At 35.0% G+C, this 22,638-nt stretch overlaps 5 protein-coding genes and 2 long non-coding RNA genes across 15 annotated transcripts; 3 read left to right on the top strand and 4 right to left on the bottom strand.

Moving 5' to 3' along the window:
• Positions 1 to 768: 768 nt before the first annotated feature.
• MCPH1 (Microcephalin) lies at positions 769 to 3,509 on the top strand. Of its 4 annotated transcripts, none has more exons than XM_012295476.2 (4): positions 769 to 873; positions 951 to 2,674; positions 2,740 to 2,977; positions 3,049 to 3,509. In XM_012295476.2, exons 2-4 carry the CDS (start codon positions 957 to 959, stop codon positions 3,310 to 3,312), a joined length of 2,220 nt encoding a protein of 739 aa, XP_012150866.2. In that variant the 5' UTR covers positions 769 to 873; positions 951 to 956; the 3' UTR covers positions 3,313 to 3,509. The 4 variants fall into 4 exon arrangements, with proteins under 4 accessions (XP_012150866.2, XP_076398010.1, XP_076398011.1 ...); XM_076541895.1 differs by having other exon boundaries at positions 805 to 867; XM_076541896.1 differs by having other exon boundaries at positions 868 to 902; positions 1,163 to 2,674.
• Positions 2,663 to 3,882, bottom strand: LOC143266324 (uncharacterized). Of its 2 annotated transcripts, none has more exons than XR_013041351.1 (2): positions 3,743 to 3,882; positions 2,663 to 3,193 (listed from the first exon to the last, which is right to left on the bottom strand). It is a non-coding gene; the product is annotated as an uncharacterized LOC143266324 (long non-coding RNA). The 2 variants fall into 2 exon arrangements; XR_013041350.1 differs by having other exon boundaries at positions 3,739 to 3,879.
• On the top strand, positions 3,841 to 7,834 carry Tmem63 (transmembrane protein 63). 2 transcript variants are annotated; one of them, XM_003707522.3, is made up of 12 exons: positions 3,841 to 3,981; positions 4,214 to 4,340; positions 4,488 to 4,705; positions 4,805 to 5,081; positions 5,173 to 5,276; positions 5,357 to 5,549; positions 5,617 to 5,731; positions 5,894 to 6,090; positions 6,201 to 6,527; positions 6,586 to 6,861; positions 6,947 to 7,180; positions 7,245 to 7,834. In XM_003707522.3, the coding sequence occupies exons 1-12, from the start codon at positions 3,962 to 3,964 to the stop codon at positions 7,446 to 7,448; spliced, it is 2,292 nt and encodes a 763-aa protein (XP_003707570.1). In that variant the 5' UTR covers positions 3,841 to 3,961; the 3' UTR covers positions 7,449 to 7,834. The 2 variants fall into 2 exon arrangements, with proteins under 2 accessions (XP_003707570.1, XP_012150860.1); XM_012295470.2 differs by lacking the exon at positions 3,841 to 3,981 and adding an exon at positions 3,988 to 4,137.
• On the bottom strand, positions 4,487 to 15,408 carry NSD (Nuclear receptor binding SET domain protein). Of its 3 annotated transcripts, XM_012295473.2 has the most exons (14): positions 15,193 to 15,408; positions 14,675 to 14,951; positions 14,043 to 14,443; positions 13,223 to 13,949; positions 12,982 to 13,148; positions 12,547 to 12,865; positions 12,267 to 12,489; positions 12,006 to 12,201; positions 11,501 to 11,930; positions 11,153 to 11,426; positions 10,872 to 11,092; positions 10,572 to 10,798; positions 9,682 to 9,757; positions 9,154 to 9,294 (listed from the first exon to the last, which is right to left on the bottom strand). In XM_012295473.2, exons 1-13 carry the CDS (start codon positions 15,406 to 15,408, stop codon positions 9,731 to 9,733), a joined length of 3,705 nt encoding a protein of 1,234 aa, XP_012150863.2. In that variant the 3' UTR covers positions 9,154 to 9,294; positions 9,682 to 9,730. The 3 variants fall into 3 exon arrangements, with proteins under 3 accessions (XP_003707627.2, XP_012150862.2, XP_012150863.2); XM_003707579.3 differs by lacking the exon at positions 9,682 to 9,757 and having other exon boundaries at positions 4,487 to 9,294; XM_012295472.2 differs by lacking the exon at positions 9,682 to 9,757 and having other exon boundaries at positions 4,487 to 9,294; positions 10,572 to 10,789.
• LOC105663825 (uncharacterized) lies at positions 12,296 to 16,881 on the top strand. The gene is made up of 4 exons (XR_001097220.2): positions 12,296 to 12,432; positions 12,514 to 16,019; positions 16,365 to 16,495; positions 16,622 to 16,881. It is a non-coding gene; the product is annotated as an uncharacterized LOC105663825 (long non-coding RNA).
• Positions 16,157 to 18,195, bottom strand: Dnaaf3 (Dynein axonemal assembly factor 3). Its single transcript, XM_012295474.2, has 6 exons — positions 17,707 to 18,195; positions 17,393 to 17,582; positions 17,150 to 17,320; positions 16,879 to 17,061; positions 16,553 to 16,787; positions 16,157 to 16,487 (listed from the first exon to the last, which is right to left on the bottom strand). The coding sequence occupies exons 1-6, from the start codon at positions 17,951 to 17,953 to the stop codon at positions 16,188 to 16,190; spliced, it is 1,326 nt and encodes a 441-aa protein (XP_012150864.2). The 5' UTR covers positions 17,954 to 18,195; the 3' UTR covers positions 16,157 to 16,187.
• Positions 18,196 to 18,348: 153 nt separating this feature from the next.
• Positions 18,349 to 22,495, bottom strand: LOC100882641 (uncharacterized). 2 transcript variants are annotated; one of them, XM_012295466.2, is made up of 11 exons: positions 22,254 to 22,495; positions 21,528 to 21,837; positions 21,121 to 21,365; positions 20,685 to 21,033; positions 20,401 to 20,598; positions 20,166 to 20,283; positions 19,836 to 20,048; positions 19,633 to 19,770; positions 19,109 to 19,549; positions 18,834 to 19,027; positions 18,349 to 18,732 (listed from the first exon to the last, which is right to left on the bottom strand). In XM_012295466.2, the coding sequence occupies exons 2-11, from the start codon at positions 21,825 to 21,827 to the stop codon at positions 18,484 to 18,486; spliced, it is 2,445 nt and encodes an 814-aa protein (XP_012150856.2). In that variant the 5' UTR covers positions 21,828 to 21,837; positions 22,254 to 22,495; the 3' UTR covers positions 18,349 to 18,483. The 2 variants fall into 2 exon arrangements, with proteins under 2 accessions (XP_012150856.2, XP_012150854.2); XM_012295464.2 differs by having other exon boundaries at positions 19,836 to 20,283; positions 22,254 to 22,493.
• Between the last annotated feature and the right edge of the window lie 143 nt (positions 22,496 to 22,638).

The raw sequence follows: 22,638 nt of genomic DNA, 5'->3' as shown, positions 1-22,638 counted from the left end.
GTGACTCTACGGGGTTGGCAGCATTGCAACAGTGCTAAGCGACGTTCGGGTTGGCAGTGCTGAAGTAGCGTTCAAGTCTGGTCCTGTTATCATGTTGGCAGTCCTTCACTGCCTCTATACCCATCTAATAGACAATTTCACGACCATCTTGCTTCCCGCTGCTCAATTGCTAACTCCTTGAAGTTGTCAATGCTGCCGTATGTCGCACCACGCTTATGTTAGCAATCTTTCACTAATGCGATTTTCGTCGTGTTGGCATTTTTGTGTAGCCTCTTATTGGCGCACAGCCGTCTATGTTGCCGGTGTTCTGTGACTCAATGTGGTTGGCAGTACTTACGTGGCGTTTACTTCTGGTGCGCCAATTACGTTGGCAGTCTGTCACTGTCGCGTTTTGCATACTGTTGCCATGACTGCAGTGATGCTTGTTGACCATCTTGGTTCCACGTGCATTCGGGTTCACTGAGGTTGGCAGTATTCAATACCTTTACTCCTTGAGGTTGGCACTGCTTAAGCGTGGCTTACTGCGCTCAACCATCTATGTTGACGTTCCTCTGTGACTGATTGTGATTAGGTTGGCAGTCTTATATCCATTCATGTTTTCAGGTTGGCACTTCTGCAGGCTCATCGCTTTCGTTTCACTTCTCAGGTTGGCACTTCTAACGCCCGCCTACTTCACAGTGGTCGGTACGGTTGGCTATTCTGATTTCTTATTTTCATGTTGGCTACTCTGTTATACTACTGGTTATCGGGTCATCACATCTTATGTTTCATGCTCTATGCTTATACTAGGGATTTTCTGATTCCAAAGTGCATGTTGCCTTACCTTACCATGAATAGCATTTGGATGTTCGATAACATGATCAACTGGTAAAAGTAAATAGTATTATGTACATTTTAAATCGGTAAGTCTATTCGATTATAATTTTCTTTTTAATATTACTTCGTTACAGATAAAAATGAATACCAAGAGGAAAATCACACCATTATCGGATAAAAGTATAGGATATCGACGCAGTTCTTTACAGGTTAACTTGAGTTGCGTTTCTAACCTAACAGATTCTGGTAACGAATCGTTTAATGACAGTGCTTCTGCAAACAAAGCTATGTACATCGGAGATTTACAAATCAATTCTAACGAGATGCGATCTCGTCTACCTCTCAGAAATCCAAGCGTGCTTCTAGAGAGAATAAATCGTGACGATGCGATGTTACATAAATCCTGCAAACAGTTAAGGACTGCCATATTAATGAAGACTAAACAAATGTTTCACGAACGAAGCGAATTGTCTGTTAAGACGTCCAATATACTGAACGATAGAGGAGTACAGGGTAGGTATAGGAAAAGACGTTTGTTTGTTTCTACCAAGGAATCGACTAATAACCATGTTCCAACCGATGAATATCCAAATAATAAGAATGTATCGTTGAATACATTGAACAAGTTGGTTATGTCCGGTGGAACGCGAACTTGTGCAACTGATAATTTTAATAGATTTAAGGATGAATCTATTTCTAATAGTTCCATACACGAAGATACATTTACGGCAACACCGATCGCTTGTTCCACGATGATAAACGAGAACAATGACGTATCATGTGCAGAAGGGGATGCACAGTTTCCCGTTCTAAACAGTTCATCTTCGGTTTCGAAAATGCATACGAAACCGAGTATAACATCCATGGAAGTAACGAACGTTTGTGAGGGATTCATACTGTGCGATAAAGCGACATCGTCCCTGAAACGCGTAAAGAAAGGTACTTCGCTGGTTGAAGAACGGAACGACGAGAAATTCCAACGTCTGGTATCCGACAATGAAACTGAGAGCACGAATACGGAAAAAACTTCGTTGAATGTAAACACTTCTGTAGACTCCGTTAGTAAACCCAAGGATAACGAACATAACGAAAGGGACAGTACCAATACCGTGCGTACTTCTTTGCGAATGAATACGTCGTTGAATATTTCGCGAACGATGCAAGAAAATATTCATGGAAATAAATCATCGATAGACTCAAAAAATGGTACGAGCAACGTTACAGGGTCAGACAACTATTTTCACCATGAAAATATCGAAGAGAAGAGAAAACTCGGTACCAACGAACAAAGTCGTATTGAAGGTACTCCTTATCCTATGTATCGTTCCGTTATGTTGAGATCGCAATTGAAACAAAATGCTCGATCGCGTTCCTCTAGATATCAAGACGAATCAACGAAGGATTCGAATGTTGAAAATGTCGTCAAAAAACCATGCAAGAAGAGACTGATGCCTCTCAACGAACATTCTCAAATATCGCTTTCTCCTGCAGAAAAACATTATTCGCCTCCTCGATACTTACCGTTCGGAAGAAAACTTATCCATAGGAAGAGTAACGGTAAGATTATTAAAAACGAACAAAATGAAGGGAAAACTCGTAACAAGAAGAAAGGGAAAAATGTTAAGAAAATTGTTAGTAAGAAAATCGTTGTTAAGAAGATCGTTGATCAGGAAATTTTAAACAATTTGCAAGAAAATACAGAAAATCTTGATAAGTCGCCGATAGATACGCAACGTTCGAATAGAAATTCGTCCAACGATTTTCGCTCTTTCGAAGGTTCCTCCGCTACTAAACGGTATAAATCAAAGAAGAAAAGAACGCTTAGGATAAGTATCGTTACGACCGGTTTATCTAACGAGTAAGGATAATTTTATTTATACCAAATAACCATTGCATGTAGATACTTTATAAATTACTTTTCAGCGACAAAAGCATGGTCAGAAGCGTCGTTAAAGCTCTTGGTTCTGCCAGAATCGAAACGAACGTCACCAAACGTACCACGCATGTCGTGACCACGGGTGTGCGTACCATCAATTTGTTGCATGCGATTATACGTGGGTGTTGGATCGTTGGCCTCGAATGGGTTTTAAAGTCTTTAGAAAACGATGCATGGTTGAATCCTCAACAGTACGAAATGAAACACTTTTCGAACGCGGTGCTGGTAATTACCTCGTAATTTCAAATTAATGATACCTTTCGATAAAATATTATTAAGTATGTCGTGGTTTCTAGGAAAATCGCAAAGACAGACAACTATTCGGATCCTCTTATGTTCCGGAATTATTCGCATCTTGCGGATATATACATATAGAAAACAATACGACGCCTCCTTGCGATGTATTGAAAGATCTCGTCAAAACTGCGGGTGGATGTATCACTGAAAATCCACAAATAGCAAAAGTCGTAATCGGTAGAGAAGGTTTGAAAGAGACTTGGGTCTTTGATTGTATAACGTCAGGTGAATTACAACCGTATGATCACTATGTACGTAGTTAAGTTTTAAACTTATCCAACGACAAATATTTTACACCGTAAAATCATGTTTAATGTATTAGTTTTGTACATAAATTTTCTGTTAAAACTTGCGATTACATAAAATTGTAATTCACTGAGTGAAAAAAAAAAAGTAAATTATATATAAAGTATTTTTAAATCAATTGTATGTAATGGAAATAAATTTTACATCTTGCTAAGAGTGTTGTTTTGCGCTTATCGTAATCCTACAATAATAAAGAATATATATATATATTTTTTTTTTTAAGTATGTCGTATATAAATTTCCTTTACTCTTCAAAAAAAAAAATCCTCGAAAAAGAACGATACGTCATTGGTAAGAAAAATCAACGTTCTTGTACGAATAACGAAACTTACGTAATACTTTTTAAATATTTTTCAAGTATTTATAAAATTTCTCAAAATTACCTACGTAATAATAGAGGTTCTCGTAAGCGATGATAGATCATTTCGTTACGAGTCTACATCTGATATTCTTATCGGATACTTTGATCGCGTTAAGGTTACGTTGCATTGACACGTAAATTTATAACGACACTCGTGTATAATGTGTCAAGTTGACGCATGTTTGTTGACATGTGTCTTTCTATCTATTATTTAATGCTACATTGATTTAAACGTCTCAGGGAACATGGGCTACGTACATTTTCGGTAAGCGATCAAAATCTTTTTCAATTTTACCGTTATTCCTTTGTTGCGACGCTAATACATCTTTAATAACATCGTTCGATCGTCTTTGCAACGCATCGAACACAACTTGTACAAGGTTTCCTCGATCTTTTCTTATTTCTTTGTTATGAAGACAATGTAGGTATTTGTGCGCCTACTTTTTCTACGACTCGCGATTATTTTGCAAAGAAATTACGTTATTTTCATTTTTCAGCTCGAATCTACGCGAAACACCATCCACAGAAACGTGTATTCCGATACCGAGGAATAACAGAACGATAATAACCGATGTTTATGCAGGGATTCCTGAAAATTTGTTATTGAATTTTCTTGGGTTTTTGGTAAGATTCTCGATCCATTTCTTACGCCTACAAATTATTGCTATTATTATAATTATTGTATTTTTTCAACTGGAAAGTCTATATATATATATATATATGTGTGTGTGTGTGTGTGTTTTCTTATCAATTTAATGATACCTTTTGCAGTTCCTGGTTATTTTGTTCGGTTTATTACGTAAGAAAGCATGGAATTATGGACGTCTTGCGCTGCTCAATAAGACGGATGAACGATGGATGGAATTATTTTACGGAGTCAATGAGAATAGAGATACGGACGCTATATGTGTAGAGACCTCTGTTAATTCGCAACTTTCGCAAGTGGACAGAGGCTTTTTATCTTGGATTGTCACGGCATTCAAAGTAACGTAAGCAACGTTAATGTCAAATTAATTTTTATTTCATCCTCTTTTAATGACAATTTTACTAAATTTACCAAACTATCGTGATTTTTTTTTTTTTTTTAGAGACGAGGAATTGTTGAAACGCGTTGGACCGGATGGCTTACTGTACATATCTTTTCAACGCCATTTAATCATTTTGATGATCTTAATGGTTATCGTATCGTTAGGCATAGCGTTACCAGTTAATTTTCATGGAAATATGCAAGGCGACGAAGCAACCTTTGGTCATACCACTCTGTCCAATTTAGATCCGATGTCTACGTGGATTTGGGTGCATACGATATTGATCTTGTCGTATTTGCCGGTCGGTGCTTATGTTATGAGACATTTCTTCAAAAAGGTATGTTTCGTTGACTGCACAAATGACGTGTACGCGTTGTGCAAAATGTGTAAATGTTAACGAAATGACGAAAGGTGTGCACGCTGTACAGGTACAAGATTCCAAGCATGGCGGTGAATTAGCGGCTAGAACGTTATTAATTACGGAAATACCGAAGCATCAGTGCAACGCCGACGCTCTTGCAGAATATTTGAAGTGGGTACACCGCGATTGTCCGGTTCTTCGTTTACGCGTCAAATTTTCACCTTGATCTAATGTCGAGTCGCTACTTGCAGAGAAACGTTTCCTACCTTGTCGGTAGAAGATGTTACGTTGGCTTACGATATTAGACGGCTTTCGGCGTTAGACGAAGAAAGAGATTGCGCCGAACAAGCCCGTTTATATTGCGAAAATTATGCGAGGAAACGAGAACCGTTAAAGATGTATCCGTATCCGTGTGGTCAAGTAATAGGTTGTTGTTGTAAAAACGTACGTAATTCTTTTTCAAAATATTCTTTGAATATCAAACTATTTTGCTTTTTTCCCCTCCTTCTAGCAAGTTGATGCTCAAGAATTTTATACGGACGAAGAAATGCGATTGACCGCCTTGGTCGAAGAGGAAAAGAAAGTAGCGTTGAGTAAACCTCTTGGAATAGCTTTTGTAACTTTAGGTCAGTCACTGTTTCGTTTCGCCGTTCTTTTTTTTTTTTTTTTCACGTATAATGCACGGTGCGTATTATACGTGTACTTGTGACACGTTCAATTTCATGTGCACCTATGACCGATTACGATAACTAACGACAACGATAATAACGATAGTAATAAATGACAAGGTACCCCTGGTGCTGCTATAGCTATGCGGAAGCAGTTGCGTTTGTTGCCTAGTATAAAGTGGGTTGTAGATTACGCACCTATACCGTCCGATATTTTCTGGGAGAATTTAAGTATACCAAGATCATGTTGGTATTTAAATGCTGTGTTGATCAACTTTGCATTGGGTATCATGCTATTTTTCCTCACTACACCGGCTGTAAGTACGCTACTTAGTATACACGGTGTAACATCGCGTAACGCCACGAACTTATTTTCAACGTCTCAACGGAACTTTACGGGATTACGTATACGATACTTTTATTTCAGGTAATAGTGCCTGCTTTGAATAAACTACCAATCGCCGGAGACATTATGAATCTTAGTCCCGTAGTTTCGTCCTTCCTTCCGACTGTATTACTAGTCAGCGTGGCTGCTTTGATGCCTGTATTAGTAGCCAGAAGCGAATCGTTGGTTAGACATTGGACTAGGAGTAGTCTAAATCGGGCAGTAATGACGAAAACGCTGCTTCTTTTGTTATTAATGGTCCTCATACTACCGAGTCTGGGTTTAACCAGCGCTAAAGCATTTTTAGATTGGACTGCGAACGCGACGAACGATACCGGAAGATGGGCCTGTGTGTTTTTACCCGATCAGGTACGATAACGTTACGAACAACGAATTAAGAATAAAACATCCTTTCTTATTTTTGCAGGGTGCTATATTCGTAAACTACGTTATTACCGCATCTTTGCTCGGAACTGGATTGGAATTAGTCAGATTTCCTGAACTAGCGTTATATACCTTCAGATTATGCATAGCTCGAAGCAGAGCGGAAAGAATACACGTCAGAAAGGCGGTATTATGGGAATTTCCTTTGGGTGCTCATTACGCTTGGTTACTTCTAGTTTTTACTATGGCAACGGTTTATAGTTTACCTTGTCCGTTAATTACACCTTTTGCGCTGCTATATCTCGTGGTGAAACATTTGGTACGTTGTCGATGTTAAAACGGTTTAATAACGCGATAACGCGTTTACATTCTTATCGAGCTTATATTTTATATATTTTACACAGGTGGACAGGCACAATTTATGCTTCGCTTACGGACCAAGCGTTGGCGGTGGTCAGTTAGCCGGTGCCGCGGCGAGTGCTACCGGTGCTGCCCCAATTTTGGCACAAGCTGCGCTCTTAGCTTTAGGTTTAGTAAGAAGAGGATTATCGCCTCTGGCTGCGGTACAACTCAGCGGTCTTGCCGCGAGTATTCTAGGACTCGTCACCGGTGCTACTTTACCCGCGTCGAAGTCTAAGGTATACCAATTGTTTTTCGAACGTAAGTTCGTCATCGAAATAAACGAGAAACGAATTATCGTAGACTCAAGTTTTGAAGAGAGACTTGTCGACTGGTCAAAATTTTGTTGCTCCTGTATTAAGGAAGAAAGTAATATCGTTGGAAGAAACTGTATCTACAACCTCCGATTCTGATCTTCGTTTAACCAGTTTAAGAAGTACTACCGCTTCTTCGATGCAAGAAAGTCCGAAGCTTTATCAGGATTACGGGAAAGAATCGCAAGCGTAATCGTTTTTTCGATTAGGTACGTGATGCGCTATTATAATTTCGTGTAAATATACCTTTCCATGCATACTAATGAAACGTCGTATATATCTGTTACATCGTACATGCAAGTACGACGATAACGACTCTTTATACTTGAAAATTAATTTATTTGTAATTAATTAACATTTAATATTCCGATTAGTAAGTATGAAAATATAAAAAAAGTTGAGTAACTTACCGTTTACGAGAATACGAGAGAAATTCTTGAGATTAAATATAGACTCGTGCAACCGGTGTAGCTATTCGTTGTTAATGGAAAGAAATAACAAGAAACGCGTATAAATCATTATTTGTTTAATAGCATGACAACAACAATAAATGATACGAGCAACGATGATTAATTATAAGTGCCGATGCGTTTTCATTTAACCCAACATTTTCTTTCCTTATTTTGCGCCGAACGAAAAAGATTTATGTCTCGCGATTAAAGAGACTTCTTTCTATCGTATTTACAATTCTCGAATTCTCGATGTATGTTGAAAAAAATAAGTTTGTGGTAACCTAATAATTATTATTTTTTATTGAAAAAGGAAAAAATTGTATTCGATATTAATTATACGTTGGTCGATAAAAATATACTTTTAATCGATACCTTAATAGTAAATACTCTTAAAAATAAGTATTAATAATAAATACTTTTAAACTTTCGAAAATTTCCAAGGCAGTGTGACAATGTTTACTATATCTTTCAAAAATACAATTATTTCGTAAACCGACGATGATAATGATAATGATCGTAGTAATTTAACGATAAAATTAACTATACAATGAATAAAATTTTCGATGTAAAAAAAAAAAGATAGTATAAATTACGCGTAAGTAAATATCGAGCCTTTGAAAGTTGATTCGTATAAGCATTAAAGGACAAGGCACTAAATTCGTATAATTTTAACTTAAATATTTCCATCTATATTTATAAAAATGAAATAAATAACTTGTACGTGTATATAATATGCGCGTACTTCGTTTCGATATCGATTTATTTGTAGATAATCGAAAGTATTCCATGTCAATCCGATTAGATAAATAACGGCGACATGTGATTTTTGACGATATCTAGAAGTTGTTTCATGTAACATTACCAAAAGTCATGCATACGAGATATACGTGTAAACGAATAGACATACAATTAGGTATTTTTCGATAGTTATCCCTTCGAAAAGTACGCACGCGATACCAAAAAATAAGAAACGCGAGAAATGATTTTTAAACGCGATTATATTCGTATAAAATACACGGTTGAATTGTTAAAAACATAATATATACAGATTACATCGTGTATAATATATATATATATATATATTGTATAGGGGTACACAATAATTTCGTTACGTTTGAAACAAACTTTATTCTCTCGACGATAAAGTTGGAATTTATTAAAATTCGTTATTCAACTGATCCCTTTGACATGGAATGAACAATATAACGTGTATAGTTACAAATACTGTTATCCGATGTTCGTCGAGTATCTTCCCTGTGTGTCATTGAACAACTGAAATAATTTACTGATCGTGTGAAAATTCGAAGCTACGTACGTTAAAGTATGTTTTATTATTCAAGCTTAATCAATGAAAGTTCATTCGAATAGACTGCCACCGATTATGGCCTCAAGCTGACTAGATGTAAGATTATTTAATTGCTCTACCACTTGATTTTCTTTCTTCAACCTCAGAGATAATCGGTGTAACGTTTTTCTCTTTATACTTTTTGAACTACTATATTCGCACAGCTCAAAATTATCAGACTGCGTTGCTTCTTCTTCGTCCTCTTTTTGAGATTCTTCGCTTTCTTCGCTGCTCGGATGAACCTACAAAACGTACCGTTACTTTAGATGCTATTTCATCGAATTTCAAACGGCGGCGCGTTTACTATACACGATACGTGACAAAGAAGCAAATGTACATAATCCTTTAACTACCTTTTACGAAAATATTCAATGTTCGATCGATATTCGAGAAGCACGATGCTCTGCACAAATTCACGACCGAGCTTAACGCTTAAAACCAAATTTTCACTTGTAACTTTAATTTCACGATAAATTAAAGATACAAATTGTTTGAAATTGTACGATTGAAAAACGATAATTGAATTATTCGGTAACTACAAATTATTACCCAATCGCGTGATAATTTTATTCAATGAATATATTATGAATCCGAAGTCCAAAGAGATAATATCAAAAATATACACTCACTTGAACACATAAACTTAAACAGAACATGTTTGTTTGTTACTACTTCTCACTACTGCCAATGTTCAGGGAGAGGATGCTGGGAACAATGAAAAATAATTAAAAAAAAAAAAAAAAGAAAAAAAAATTAGCTGTCATTTATCTTGTTCTTTCTTTTTAGAAATATTGTAAATATTGCAAATGCTGCATCTACGATGATACGTAATTTTTATGACGACGCTACAAGTACATATTTTTACGACGAATACCGATATGTTGTAACGTTTTTATTACATGGATAGACGCATAAAATAGGCGTTGTACGGTATCGAAGAAAATTTTTTAAAAACACAGTACCGTTCAAACTTGGTTGGTATGTAAAAATATAATATACGCGTAACGTATTTGCATGCTTTTGTGTGTTTTGTATAAATGTGACATTATATCTAATTGAAATTTATTAAATTTATAAATGTGATCTTAACGCGAAGAAATACGTGTACACGTATTTTGTTATATTAGAATATCGAAAAAAAATATAAATTTTTATACGCAACTTGGAGGAATTAATTGTTCGTCTCCATCGATGATTCCGGTTAATTAAAAGATGTATACCGTAAGTTTTAAGTACATTCAATTTCTACGTAAAAGTTCCTTTCCATGCTCACCACCACCACATCACCGCGATGCATTCTATTTTCATTACCCTTTACTTTTTTCTACTCATTGTTACGTAAAAATAAACTGAATAACGATATACGTAAAACGAAAAAAGTAATCGATGCTTATAATTAAAAATAAATTAAAAAGAAGTTTTGAGATACCCATGGTATGTCGGACTCTACGTTATACTCGTTTTATCTAACGATTTGCAACGATGATCATACTTGTAACGCTATAAAACTTCATTTTACCTCTACTATGGAAACTCTTGGCGACGGTTCACGTGGCATTGATTTTTCGGCCGTTATTAGTGGACTATTGGAATCCGTAGAAGAATATTCTTTATCCGTTTCGATATCGTTGTCCGAATAATCTTTTTCATCCTCGATAGCCGATCTCTGAATGTCCATGTTTTCGTGGAGTTTACAAATAAAACCACCCTTTTCACCGTATTCGAATAGACGTCCATCTAGATGCACTATCGATGTAACGTAAATATCGATGTCACCGCATGAACGGTCTGTACATTTTTTTAAAATAATATTAATTACCTTGGCAAAATGCAGCGCTACAAAACGAACAATGAGCAGATGTTCTACGACCACACTCTCTACAATGATGCCAAGGACAACTGAATCTCGAATCTGTGTCGTCGATGTTAACGCAAATTTTATGATATTTCTTGTTACACGTTTTTTGATCGCAAATCACGGAATCTTCCGATTTTTCGATATCTTGTCCGCAACACCAGCATGGTACATGTTTTCTTGATCTAATAACACGTGATCGAAATTAACGATAATTACATTTTATTTCGCATGCTTCTACTTACCTCTTCTGACGCTTCATTTTGTCAAATTTCTCGAGTTTTTTTTGTTGAATCGACGGTGTTGTTGCCTGCGGCTTTTGAACCTTTAAACCTATAAATCCGCTACAATTCGGCGCACCGCACAAGCAAGGTTTCCGTGTTTCGCCGTCGCAAGCTAAATTATAATTGAAAGTTAATTCTTCACCGGGTTCGATATCGCATAACGCGAACAGACCTATACGCGTATCTCCGTTTACTGTCCATTTTTGTGTCTCGCAATTCGGCGAACACGAATGATCTGTTGAATTTCAAAAACAATCTATTTATTAAAAGTAAAGTAATCAAGCTATTTATTAAAAGTAAAATACTAACTCATGAATCGACTTAAATTCCCTTTTGGTTCGGCATCGATCATTCTATTATTATCTATGGTTAAAAAATAAAAGTTCTCATTCTTTAGTTCCTTCTTCCTATGTAATCTTCGTTTGTATTCGGCTTCGTCTATAACTTCACCTACATATTCGATAACGAACTGTCCCGCTTTAATAAATTCTAAACTTCTAAGACCCCAACCTCGAGCTACCGTATGAAATGGTTCCATAGCCGGATATTGTCTTCGCACGAACGCTTGATTATTGCATTTAGGGCCGGCTGGACAAATACCGGGACTACATTCGACTAACAATATCCGATTCAGACAATCTGTTCCCGGTGCACACGGATTATTCCATTCTGCGTCGCAATCACAAGCGACGATACTTTCGACTTCTGCTGGTTTTACATTGCCAACCGGTTTATTCACCTACAAGTCGATACAAATTTATATTCGATGTATATATGACACGCATGTATTAAGATTAATCGATATTAAGTATACTTTTAACTTAACGTAAGGCGGAGGTTTTAATCCTCGTGGTCCATGATCTTTGGCAGCGGCTCTTTCGATTTTCAACCGTTGATGAACTTCGTTGGCTTCCTCTAGAGCTTTACGATAAGTATCGTCTCTATTGTTTTTTTTCCCGATCGATGGTTTTATAGTCGCATCACCATCTTGGTAAAGAAAAGCACGACCTCTGAAAATAAATATCCATCTATTAGAATGAACTTATTCGTTATAAGAGAATAATTATTGACTTACCTATGAATCCAATAATAATTATTTGATCCCAAAAACATTACACAAAATTTACCAGGACTATGGGGAAGCGCTTCTATATTTTCAGGAATTTCGTGAGGATAACAAATACGGGATGGCCACCAGCGGTAATTGCCAAGTTTTACCCATACTACTTCTCCGTACAAAGGTAATCTACCTGTTTCGCAATCTTCGCAAATAAACGCACCGTCTGGTGCATCGATACCTGCAATTATTCGTATTATTATAGTCGTTGCTGTTGTTGCCTAACGAAAATAGTTACCTAAACATTCCAAATGAAACGACGTCGGACACGTGTCGCAACAGATAAGACTTCCTCCTCTGGTACATAAGAAACACCATGCAGCGTTTACCGGGGGTTGCGATGGTTGATAATGTTTTGGACAAACTATTTGACTACCGGTTAAGATTACTGAACCAGCGGGTAAACAGGACGTAGACGTGTGATAAGACGAAGGACAACGAACGCATCGCGCCAATTTTTCGTTCGAAGTTCTCGGGTGGCTATCCTGAGGATTGTCTGAACTGCATGTGTGGCACACGTGATATGGACAAGTTAAACGACCGCCTTGCCAATGAGACTAATGAAAAGTAAAAAAAGAAAAATAAATAAATAAATGAACAAATAAGTAAAAAATGTATAAATATACGTTTTCATGCAACGCGACTTCAAGGCTGTTAAAGTGTTTGTCATTACTTGTGGCCATGACTTTAAACAAGATGAATGATAATGCTTTCCACAAGCTAACACGGAACATCTTATTCTATCTCCTTCCCTTTCGTTACATATAAAACAAGCGGGAGCTACACCCGACAAACAATCGATACATTTGAATAACTCGTCTTCTTGCTCGTCGATTTTGCCTAAAATTAAAAATGACATTGACTTTTGGCTGAAGCGAATAAAATAAGAAAATGTAATGTATCGATTTCGGTACCGCTAGTCTCGTCTTCGTCGATATTATCTCCTTTAATCTCTTTTATATCGTTAAGGATTTTATCGTCCATTGTGCTTTCGTCGATGGAATGTTCTGGACTGGATTCACCTGGTTTTACGCAGGAAAGATGAAAATATGAATAACAAGGACCTTTGCATCTGGTTAACTTTCCAGTTTTCTCGCAAATTTGGCAAACTTTTTCCTGTTTCATTCCTTTAAAAAGATTATAAGGTCTACTTCTTTTCGTTTCCGTAGTACATATCTCTTCCTTTTCAGCTTTAACTCTTGATTTTTTATTATCCTTGGTTGTTATATCTATGTCTGTTAATAAATCTGCTTCATGATCCGACGAATTTTCTTTCGTGTGAGTATCATTAGCATCTGACGTTATATATGATCGGTATTTTTTACGAAAAGAAGAATTCATAGTATCCCAAGTTTTCCGTAAATACCTTTTAATATCGTGCTCCGACGCGTCTGGATATTCGTCTTCCAACATATCCCTGTTTCGTTCGTAATAAATTTCGAAAACACCGTCTACTTCTTCGGTTTTGAACTCGACCTTTTGCATAATAGAAACTTCGTCGTTGGAATCTCTTTGACTCGAGGGAGACAATGGAGGAGTGTCTGAATTAAGTCTCGAATGATTCTTATCGTTCTCTATATATTTCAATATTTTTGATTTTGTTCCATCTATTTTGTATTGCGATTTATCTAACTCGTATATCTGTAAAAAAAATTGTATCGAATATTTGTTACATCGATAGTATTATACGTTCGTAATTTTTATTAATACGACACGTTTTAATCGCACACCTACATTTTCCTCTTTAGGACGCTTAATATCGGGTTCGCTCGAATCGCTCGAGTGTTTCCTTTTGTTAATTTTATCCTTGTCGTCTAATGCTTTTACGGATCTATTTTTTGCGCTGTTTTCTTTCGGTTTAAAAATGTTGGCTCTATCTTCGTTGCTCATCGAGTGAACTTCCATAGCTTCCTCTATCGCGCTTTCCCATTTTGATTTTATACCTGGCTTTACAACGAATGCGGCAGCATATTTTGCGTCTCTTTTTTTAATTTCTATAGTTATTGATTCGGATAATTTTTTAAAATCTGCCAGATTTGTAAATGGAATCATAGAATTTGAAGAAACCCAGCTGTGACGTCCTTTATCGCCGAAATATTGAACGTGTATCATTAGCACCTGTGACCTACCGGTAGCTAAAGAAATAGATAAATACATTTTATATAAATTATATTTTATTTATTTCAAGATTATTATGCCGATAATTAACAAGGACAATGAGAAGAAAGTAAAATTGTTTCTTGATTGTGGGTCGTGATAAATAAATAATACTAATGTCTACTATACTGCTTAAGTATAGTATTATAAGTATAGTATTAAGTATAGTATTTAGTATTATATTAATTTTTTGTCCTGAGAGTACTCACCTTTCAATCTGTGATATATCATTAGAACTGGATCAAGCGTTATCACGCAAGGCCAGAAAGGAAAATTACCGACTCTGGCCCATGCTAACTGACCTAATATCCAATTACACTGCACAGATGAGCTGACCAATTTTATAGTACCCTCCTCTGTTGCGTTAAAATTCGTAGAAGAATCACTTGTGTCATCCATATCGTTAATTATATTATTTTCATCCGTACTCTCGTTGCTGCTATCGGACAAATTGTGATATTTCGATGTCCTTTGCAGCTTAGAATTCTGTGAAGAATATACGTATATATATTTCAATAATGTCGTGTTACATAATGAAATGCTTGTATTAATCGTTGACAAAAATTTTATCGATACTTGTGAAAGAAATTATTATGGAGTATGTATCGTGTGAATCAATATTATGTGAAAATATTAAAGATCACTACATATAGTACCATCACGTGTTAAAAATGATATTCAACTCTAATAAAAAGAACTGTAATTGATCTTAACAGGCACAACATGCCTTTGGAAAACTGGCAACCTCATTCTTAGGAGACTTGGGTTTTATTGTTCTGCCATAACGACTTCTACCGGGCGGAGTTCTATTAGAATTAACACTTAAGTCCTTCTTATCGTTTTCAAAATCGTTGTTCCTGATGTCCAAATTTCTGTCGAATTCGTCGAATCTTGATTCAACAATTATGTCCACCTTGCTATTCACTCCGTTGATAGTGCTCATAGTTTATTAACTAATTTACCATCATCGTTTGTCAAGGACAAAAGTAATTCAATATTATTAAACTTTATACACTTTTTTAGCAATTAACACAATATCAACTGTATTATCTTTGTATAAAGGGCTCACGCAATGAAAACAATTTCCATTATCGCTGAAAATAGCCGCGATGGCCGATTTTCAAGGGTTACTTTATTTCTTAGAAAACCAATGCATACAGTTATTCAATGTATACGAATCGACACGCAATTTATGTCAACTCTTACGGGAATAAATTTAATTTTGCATAAACAATTTTCTCTATTAATATTCGAAAATTATAACTGAACCTTACGCGGGCCTGTAAGGAGAAACACGAAGCGTTTCCCGCGATTTTGGGTGATTTTCATAACCATGTTTAGCTTAGATTCATTTTTCACTATATGTAAAAAGAGCGTTCATATAGTGATTTTTGTTCTACTATTTATATTTCAAGTATAATATGCAATATATTTGAAAATTCGTGTTATGGTTGTAATAACATTCGAATAATCATTTAATCAAATATAGCCTTTAAATGTTAAGCTATATATACAACATACATAGGAATTTACTACAGAATACGAATTAAACGAGTATGTAGAATGTCTATTTACATTTTCTAATTATGTTGAAATTATTACATAAATAACATACGTACATTCATGCATACATACACACACAAACGCGCGCGCGCGCGCGAAGTTTTAAAATGTTATTAAATCATTGGTGCTTAATTTACATTAGCATTTATTTACAAACATTTAATTTTTACAAAATTTAGCAATACAATGTTCTTTTGCATTGATATCATTAATTTCATAGAGCCCATTTTTTTGAGCTAAATTTTTTAATTCCTTGACAAAGGTTTGTAAATTTTCTTCTCGCGCTTCTACCAAATATTTTTTTAATTCTACCAACATAATTCCTCCCTTTTTAAGCGATTTTGCAAGATTAGGCAATTGTTCTGTCATGTTATGAGCTACCCAAATAAAGTCAAATCTGTCAACATATTCCGTTTTATATTTGAAAGCTTCCAAACATGTTGCAGGATGAAAAATCACCTAGAAACGTAATGCAAGTTTTAAAAGAGTTTATTATATCAATTAAGTTTGGTATTACATAATACCTTATGATTTTTAATATCTATCCAAGACAGATTGTTTCCTTTGTATTTATTTATTTTTTTTTTCCACAGTTCCTGCTCCATTTCATTACTTGGCATTTCAGATACTAGCGTACCATTTAATATAGAAGAATCTCTATGTGATGCAACAAGATCTTCGCAAAATGGTTCCTGTGTTCTGATTTCATGCATAGATCGCATAATTTCTAGTTCGGTTATATCGGTTGCTCTGTATTTACTATATTATTATTTTTAATATTCTATTAACTATTCTTCCTAAGACATGAAAATGTATGTACACCGAATAAATTAATAAATTATCATCTTACGTATGATGACTTTTTGTTTCCTGCAAAGACCAAGCAAAAAATGGACCATTTACTATATCTCCTAAATAAGTATAATGTATAAATCCAGGCCCATGCTGTAAAATGTTACTCAATAATGTTGGATTGCTTCTAACAAGTTCACCTTCCAACCAAGTAAATGCAATTCCATTATTTCTCCAAAATCTGGTATTAAAATAAATAAATTAAATATTTTAAAGCAATGATTTTGATAATAGAAGTTGTATAAATATGTCATAATCAACGAACATACCTATACTCTTGTATAGTTAAATTTGAAATCCCTTTAGATTTTAAAATCATATAATAGTCCCAATCGAATACACCGTCTCTGTAATCGTATCGCGTTTTCAATGCTCTTCTAACTCTTTCGTCCCAATATTTTACAACGGGAATACTTTCGCGTGTTGCATGTTCCCAAAATCTTATAAAAAAAAGGACAAAATAATCGCAAACTATGAAATGATCCTGAATCTTTAAATTCTGTAAAACTTACTTAAAAATTGATTCCAGACGATCCTTATCCTTATGTTTAAATTTTTCCAAACTTAACCAAGGGCAATCAATTGAATTTGTCGGAATATCTGCTAACTGATTAGAATGCTTCATTAAATATTTAGCAGTTCCAGGTCTTATAAGTGTATTCCCAAATATTTCCAAATAATATCGAGTTGCTTCTTGTAATCCTTTAATTTCATGATTAATTTTTTATTAACAAGATAAAAATAAAAGAATTTTTTTCGTGGTAATAACTACAATGTTTATATATGTATGTATTAAAAACCTTAAAAACTTTATATAAATACGTACCTAAATTTCTTTCTAAGAAAATACTTAATAAAAGAATGGATCTGGCCACTTGTTCCAACGTTGGTTCTATTACATGATATGTAATAATACAGTCGCTATGCAAGTAGGACGATGCTAATGTCTTCGTGATATGTCTTGCATCGTTAGCACCTACGATTAATACTTCAAGACATTTGTCTAAATAATTAATCTCGTTTTTATTAATTTCAAATTGGATATCTAACGCAGGACTGTATCCCCACCACATGTTATTTCACTGTTTTTAATATTTTATGTTAAGAAATTCTGTATTCAACTACTTTATAAATACCAAGTAATGAAATAATTACGTACTATTGTCGTCGTTGCTAAGATATCAAAATGCGTATTGTCATAGTAACGTTCATTTATGTATGTATGTATGTATGTATATATGTATATGTATGATATGCGGCGTTTTGTAATACAAATTTTAACAAACACATTAAATTTTATGATTTTACTAAAATGTATATGAATATACATGTATGTATATATATATATCTTAACATAATTCAAATAAAAAAAACTTCAAGAAATAGAGAAATAATACGTGTTGTATTAAAATAAAAAGTTGTAAATTTATATAATAAAATTGTAAACAAGTTAGTGACAGTCATGTCATAATCTTATAAAATCATTTATTTTACTCCTATAATATAGATTCTGTGACACAGATAAAAATAACTCCCTTTTAAACCTCGCTTATGCAAGGGTTCCTTATACACACGTTCACTGTAACTCGATGCAAACATTAGTTCATTTATCTCGTTTCTTTTGAGCTCGTTTATTGCCGCACCGTTGTAAAATATCTGTAATAGGTCCTTTATGTTGAAATATAGCGATAAGTTGCGTACGTGCTTCGTTCATTCCTTCGCTAATTAAACTACTGCGCTGCATATTTCCTTTGATTAATTCATTCACCCGTTCAAGTCCGTCATCTTGTCTATTCCTAACATTTTGTTGTGACTCAAGCATGGTCAGCGTTGTTTTTAATTTTTCATGCACCTACAAAAATACAACAGCAAATTGTAATTATATTACAACTAACAGTAATATTATTTCATAACAGCCTGTAAATTGTAAAAATCTAATCTACAAGTCCGTACTTGTTTTTCAAGATCAGCGATATCCTCCATTTGTGCAGTAAGATGATACACCTTCCAACCGTTTAGTTTCTGTAATACATGCTTTTGCTGAGCTATTTCTGCAACTGTGGGTCGTCTTTCTTCGCGAGGTCGAACTTCGCTTGGTCTTCTATAATGATGAAGTCTACTGCCCCATCGATTTTTCCAAGATGGTCCTATAAAATCAAGAAGTATCATCTCGTTATTTTCACGTATCATAATCATAATACTTTGAAATATTTTCTTTCTTTGCAAACCTAATAAACTAGGTGTAGGCCGTGTTCGCATTGCAACAGTTGATTGTTGTATAGGGGATTTAGTTATGTCGCACTGCGTATTAGAAATTTGTCTCTTTTCTAATAATTTTTCTTTTGGTTCTTCTTTAAGTTCTTTTTTCATTCTCTCTTCTGTGATGAATTGCATTTCTTCTTCTGTACACCTTGATTCCGTTAATTCTACGCCGGTAAGTTGTTGTTTTCGAGGCTTTTTCCTAGGAGACATCTCGACTGTAGGATTTATTGTAATTCTAGATTGTTCTGGTTCTTCGTCAAGTCCTGGCGATGATGTTGCTGAAACTGTAGTAGATCCCGAACTTTGACAACCTCCACCATCTTGATCACCTCTTGGTGAACAAGGTGGACTCGTTGTAGTAACAGGTGGTAAAGATGCAAGTACAGGAACTAAATTTTTTGCTGCGCCTAATATTGTAAAAATTTCCATTAAAGAATCATTATTATCACATTCTACTGACATTTTAAACAATTGATTCAATTCTCTGTACCCTTAATAGGTGAATTATCATGATCCCTTTTTCGAAGTATGCTTGGTCTTGGAGACGCGTTTGTTTTGGTATGTGGTTCATCGTATCCAGGTTCAACGAGCAATCTGACTGGAGTTTGCCGATACTGAGTGTATGTTCCTGTATGATATCGGTAAATTTAGATTGCGTTAGAACCGAGGACATAAAAGATTTAAAAATATTACCTGTTGGTTCAAAGGAATAGTATGTAGCAGTATGTGGGGGATGCAAATACTGTCCTTGAACTGACTGTGCAGGAGTTGTATTTGAATTATTATTTGTATTACTAGCCGTAGAAACTCGAAATCCGGATTGCTGGGAAGATTTAATTTGAACAGTTTGTCCGATACTTTGTGTCTGGACTGTTTTAACAGGTGCTGATGTAACCCTTGCGGGTGCTAAAGGTAAAGGATGTAAAGACATTCCAGTAATTCTAGCAACCGTGGTTGATGTCGGTTGTGATATTCTTGTTGTACTTGATGTACTAGTTGTAGCAATTACACGTGATACTGTACTAAGACTCGATAAAGATGTTACTGTCTGAACAACGCGTGGTGCTGTTTGTGGCTGTGATTGCTGCTGCTGCTGCTGCTGTTGTTGTTGTTGTGGTTGCTGTTGTTGCTGCTGTTGAACCTATTATGTATAACCAATTCTAGTTAATCTAGTACAAATCATTATCAAAATGTTTCTCATACAAGATACAACAAACATAATAATATTAAATACATATCGAAGTATTTTTATACCAACTTGTTGTGACGGGATGACAATTCGACTGACAGTACCGCTTGACGGAGTAGCAACTGTGTTAATTGATAACTGCCTTCCCACTGTTGGTTGAACAGTTACCGAAGCTGTGCCAGGTATTCTATTTGCAGTACCAACTACAGGTGCGGATACGGCTATGCGATTTACGATACCTGTAGTAGGTCTGTTTGATTGATTAGGCTATAAATTAAATATATAGTAACTTTAATTATTATACAAATAAGACTATATAGTTTTTATTAAACGAAAAAGAAACGACAATTTACTTGAATAGTTTGAGTGGTAGGTCTACCAGGTTGTGTAGTTTGTGATATGCTTGCCACTTGAGGTGTAGTTGGTCTATTTTGTGATACTGGTAATCGTGTAATACTATTGTTTGCTTGAAGAACAGGTGCTATTAATCTGGACGGAGTACCAGGAACTCCAGTAACCATTGTGGCTTGTACCGATCTTCCTTGTCCTGTCGGTGTAATTAGACGGGGTTGTTGACTGGAATATACAGTAGACGGAGGTCTTGAAACGCGACTAACTGGAGGTGCAGGATGTCTTTGCGGTTGTGCATATACAACTGATGTCTTAGGTTGCCATTGAGGACTTGAAATAGTTGTACTTATTCTAGAAAAGTATTAAAAGTATGTATATTTTTATATTATACACGTACAAATTGTACTATATTTAGATATATTAAGTGAACATATTTACCCAGGTCTCGTGGTAGGTATTGTTTGTCCTGTATTCGCTCTAACAATAGGAGTAGCTACCGTTGACCTAGGAGCTGAAATATTAGCAACTGCTGCTGGTCCTCTAGGTACATGATACGTTGCTGGTATGCCTGTAACCTGCTGTGTCTGTTGTAACAATTGCTGAGCTTGTGGTGGATTCTGACGTTCCACTGTACTCAACATACCTGGAGATATTATTCTTACCGTAGATCCCACAGAACAAATCTGTAAAAGGATAAACAGATAAGGTTACAGCATTTTGTTATTGATAACAATGGTATATATCGATACTTGATATGAACAATATTGTAACCTTAATGTAAATAAAACTTAGTTACACTGTTGCTAATATCAAGCATTGATATACAAATAAAAAACATTTTTCACCGTTGTGGTTATTTTATTAGTTTCTGAAGTTGACGTAGTACCAGAGGGAACTACAGGCTTCATTAAAGGCAATTTTGAATTTGTGTCCATTGACATTGATTTGCCTACAAGACTGGTAGATGTTCCAACTGATCCTACTATGGTTTGAGTCGATTGAATACTCTGAATATTACTTTGAACAACACTTTGTGCATTTTGCATGTTTTGCATAGTAGTCAAATTTTGCACTATACTTTGTACCGTTGTTTCTGACGTGTGTTTATCGCCTCCACTATCTATTGAACTTAATGTAGTATTCATGTTTATGTCTCTGAAAATAATGCATTATTTCAATAAGATTTGTTAAATACAAATAATGTACACTGTAACAATTTATGAATCTAATCATTAATGAAACTTATCTTACTTCTAACATACCATATTACAATTACTTTTAAATACTGAAAATTCATATAAATTAAATAATATTATTTATAAAGTGTAATTACTTTTTAGAATAAATTGTTCAGAATGTTTTACAGCGGAATAAAATTTAGAATTTGTTAACAAGTTCAACACTTACTTGGTTTTATAACAATTGTAGCATAAATATAATAGTAATAATAATAATAATTACTGTTTTATGACGATTGAAACATTAAAAAACAAGAAACAATATAGTCTATAACTTTTAAAATTGACAGTAATCAGCATTGTCCGTAAATATCGTACTAAATGTATGCATACCTTTAAAGAAATACGACACTGTAAAATCATTACCAATTTATTTAAAGATGCACATATGGCATTTTTTAAATATTTCTGTTTCATTGATGTTCCTTGAAAAAAAACATATTACAACTACAACAGCACCTTTTCTATTGCTACAGAAATTCGTAGCGCCCAACATAAGCACTGTACAGGGTAGGTAAATTGTTATCGTATGAATGTCCTATATTTACTGTATTTCATTTTCTAGGAACATTTCATTCAAATTTCAATAATATGTATTCCACGAGAGAATAGACTTCCTAGCCGACGAGTTTACGTTCCTTTTGCGCATGTTAACCAAGTTTTATTCTTATCACTTTGTAATCTATGGCGACGCGCATATGATCTTGGGACGATCGTG

The sequence above is a fragment of the Megachile rotundata genome, unplaced genomic scaffold (assembly GCF_050947335.1).
Source record: "Megachile rotundata isolate GNS110a unplaced genomic scaffold, iyMegRotu1 scaffold0229, whole genome shotgun sequence".
In the NCBI taxonomy this organism is placed as follows: Eukaryota; Metazoa; Arthropoda; class Insecta; order Hymenoptera; family Megachilidae; genus Megachile; species Megachile rotundata.
The sequence above is the reverse complement of the archived record's forward strand: the minus strand, read 5'-3'. Positions and strand labels throughout refer to the sequence as shown.

Coding starts and splice junctions, on each gene's coding strand:
- MCPH1 (XM_012295476.2), top strand. CDS start 957: ATGAATACCAAGAGGAAAATCACACCATTATCGGATAAAAGTATAGGA. Junction 2,675..2,739: donor ACGACCGGTTTATCTAACGA/GTAAGGATAATT, acceptor ATTACTTTTCAG/CGACAAAAGCATGGTCAGAA. Junction 2,978..3,048: donor ACTTTTCGAACGCGGTGCTG/GTAATTACCTCG, acceptor CGTGGTTTCTAG/GAAAATCGCAAAGACAGACA.
- Tmem63 (XM_003707522.3), top strand. CDS start 3,962: ATGGGCTACGTACATTTTCG. Junction 4,341..4,487: donor TGAATTTTCTTGGGTTTTTG/GTAAGATTCTCG, acceptor TACCTTTTGCAG/TTCCTGGTTATTTTGTTCGG. Junction 5,277..5,356: donor GCTCTTGCAGAATATTTGAA/GTGGGTACACCG, acceptor CGCTACTTGCAG/AGAAACGTTTCCTACCTTGT.
- NSD (XM_003707579.3), bottom strand. CDS start 15,408: ATGAGCACTATCAACGGAGTGAATAGCAAGGTGGACATAATTGTTGAA. Junction 13,950..14,042: donor AGCGTCCTAAAGAGGAAAAT/GTAGGTGTGCGA, acceptor TTTTTTTTACAG/ATATACGAGTTAGATAAATC. Junction 10,799..10,871: donor TAGCGCTGCATTTTGCCAAG/GTAATTAATATT, acceptor TTACATCGATAG/TGCATCTAGATGGACGTCTA.
- Dnaaf3 (XM_012295474.2), bottom strand. CDS start 17,953: ATGTGGTGGGGATACAGTCCTGCGTTAGATATCCAATTTGAAATTAAT. Junction 17,321..17,392: donor CGTCTGGAATCAATTTTTAA/GTAAGTTTTACA, acceptor TTTTTTTATAAG/ATTTTGGGAACATGCAACAC. Junction 16,488..16,552: donor TAGATATTAAAAATCATAAG/GTATTATGTAAT, acceptor TTACGTTTCTAG/GTGATTTTTCATCCTGCAAC.
- LOC100882641 (XM_012295464.2), bottom strand. CDS start 21,827: ATGAATACTACATTAAGTTCAATAGATAGTGGAGGCGATAAACACACG. Junction 21,034..21,120: donor ATACCTACCACGAGACCTGG/GTAAATATGTTC, acceptor ATACTTTTCTAG/AATAAGTACAACTATTTCAA. Junction 19,771..19,835: donor CTATTCCTTTGAACCAACAG/GTAATATTTTTA, acceptor GATATCATACAG/GAACATACACTCAGTATCGG.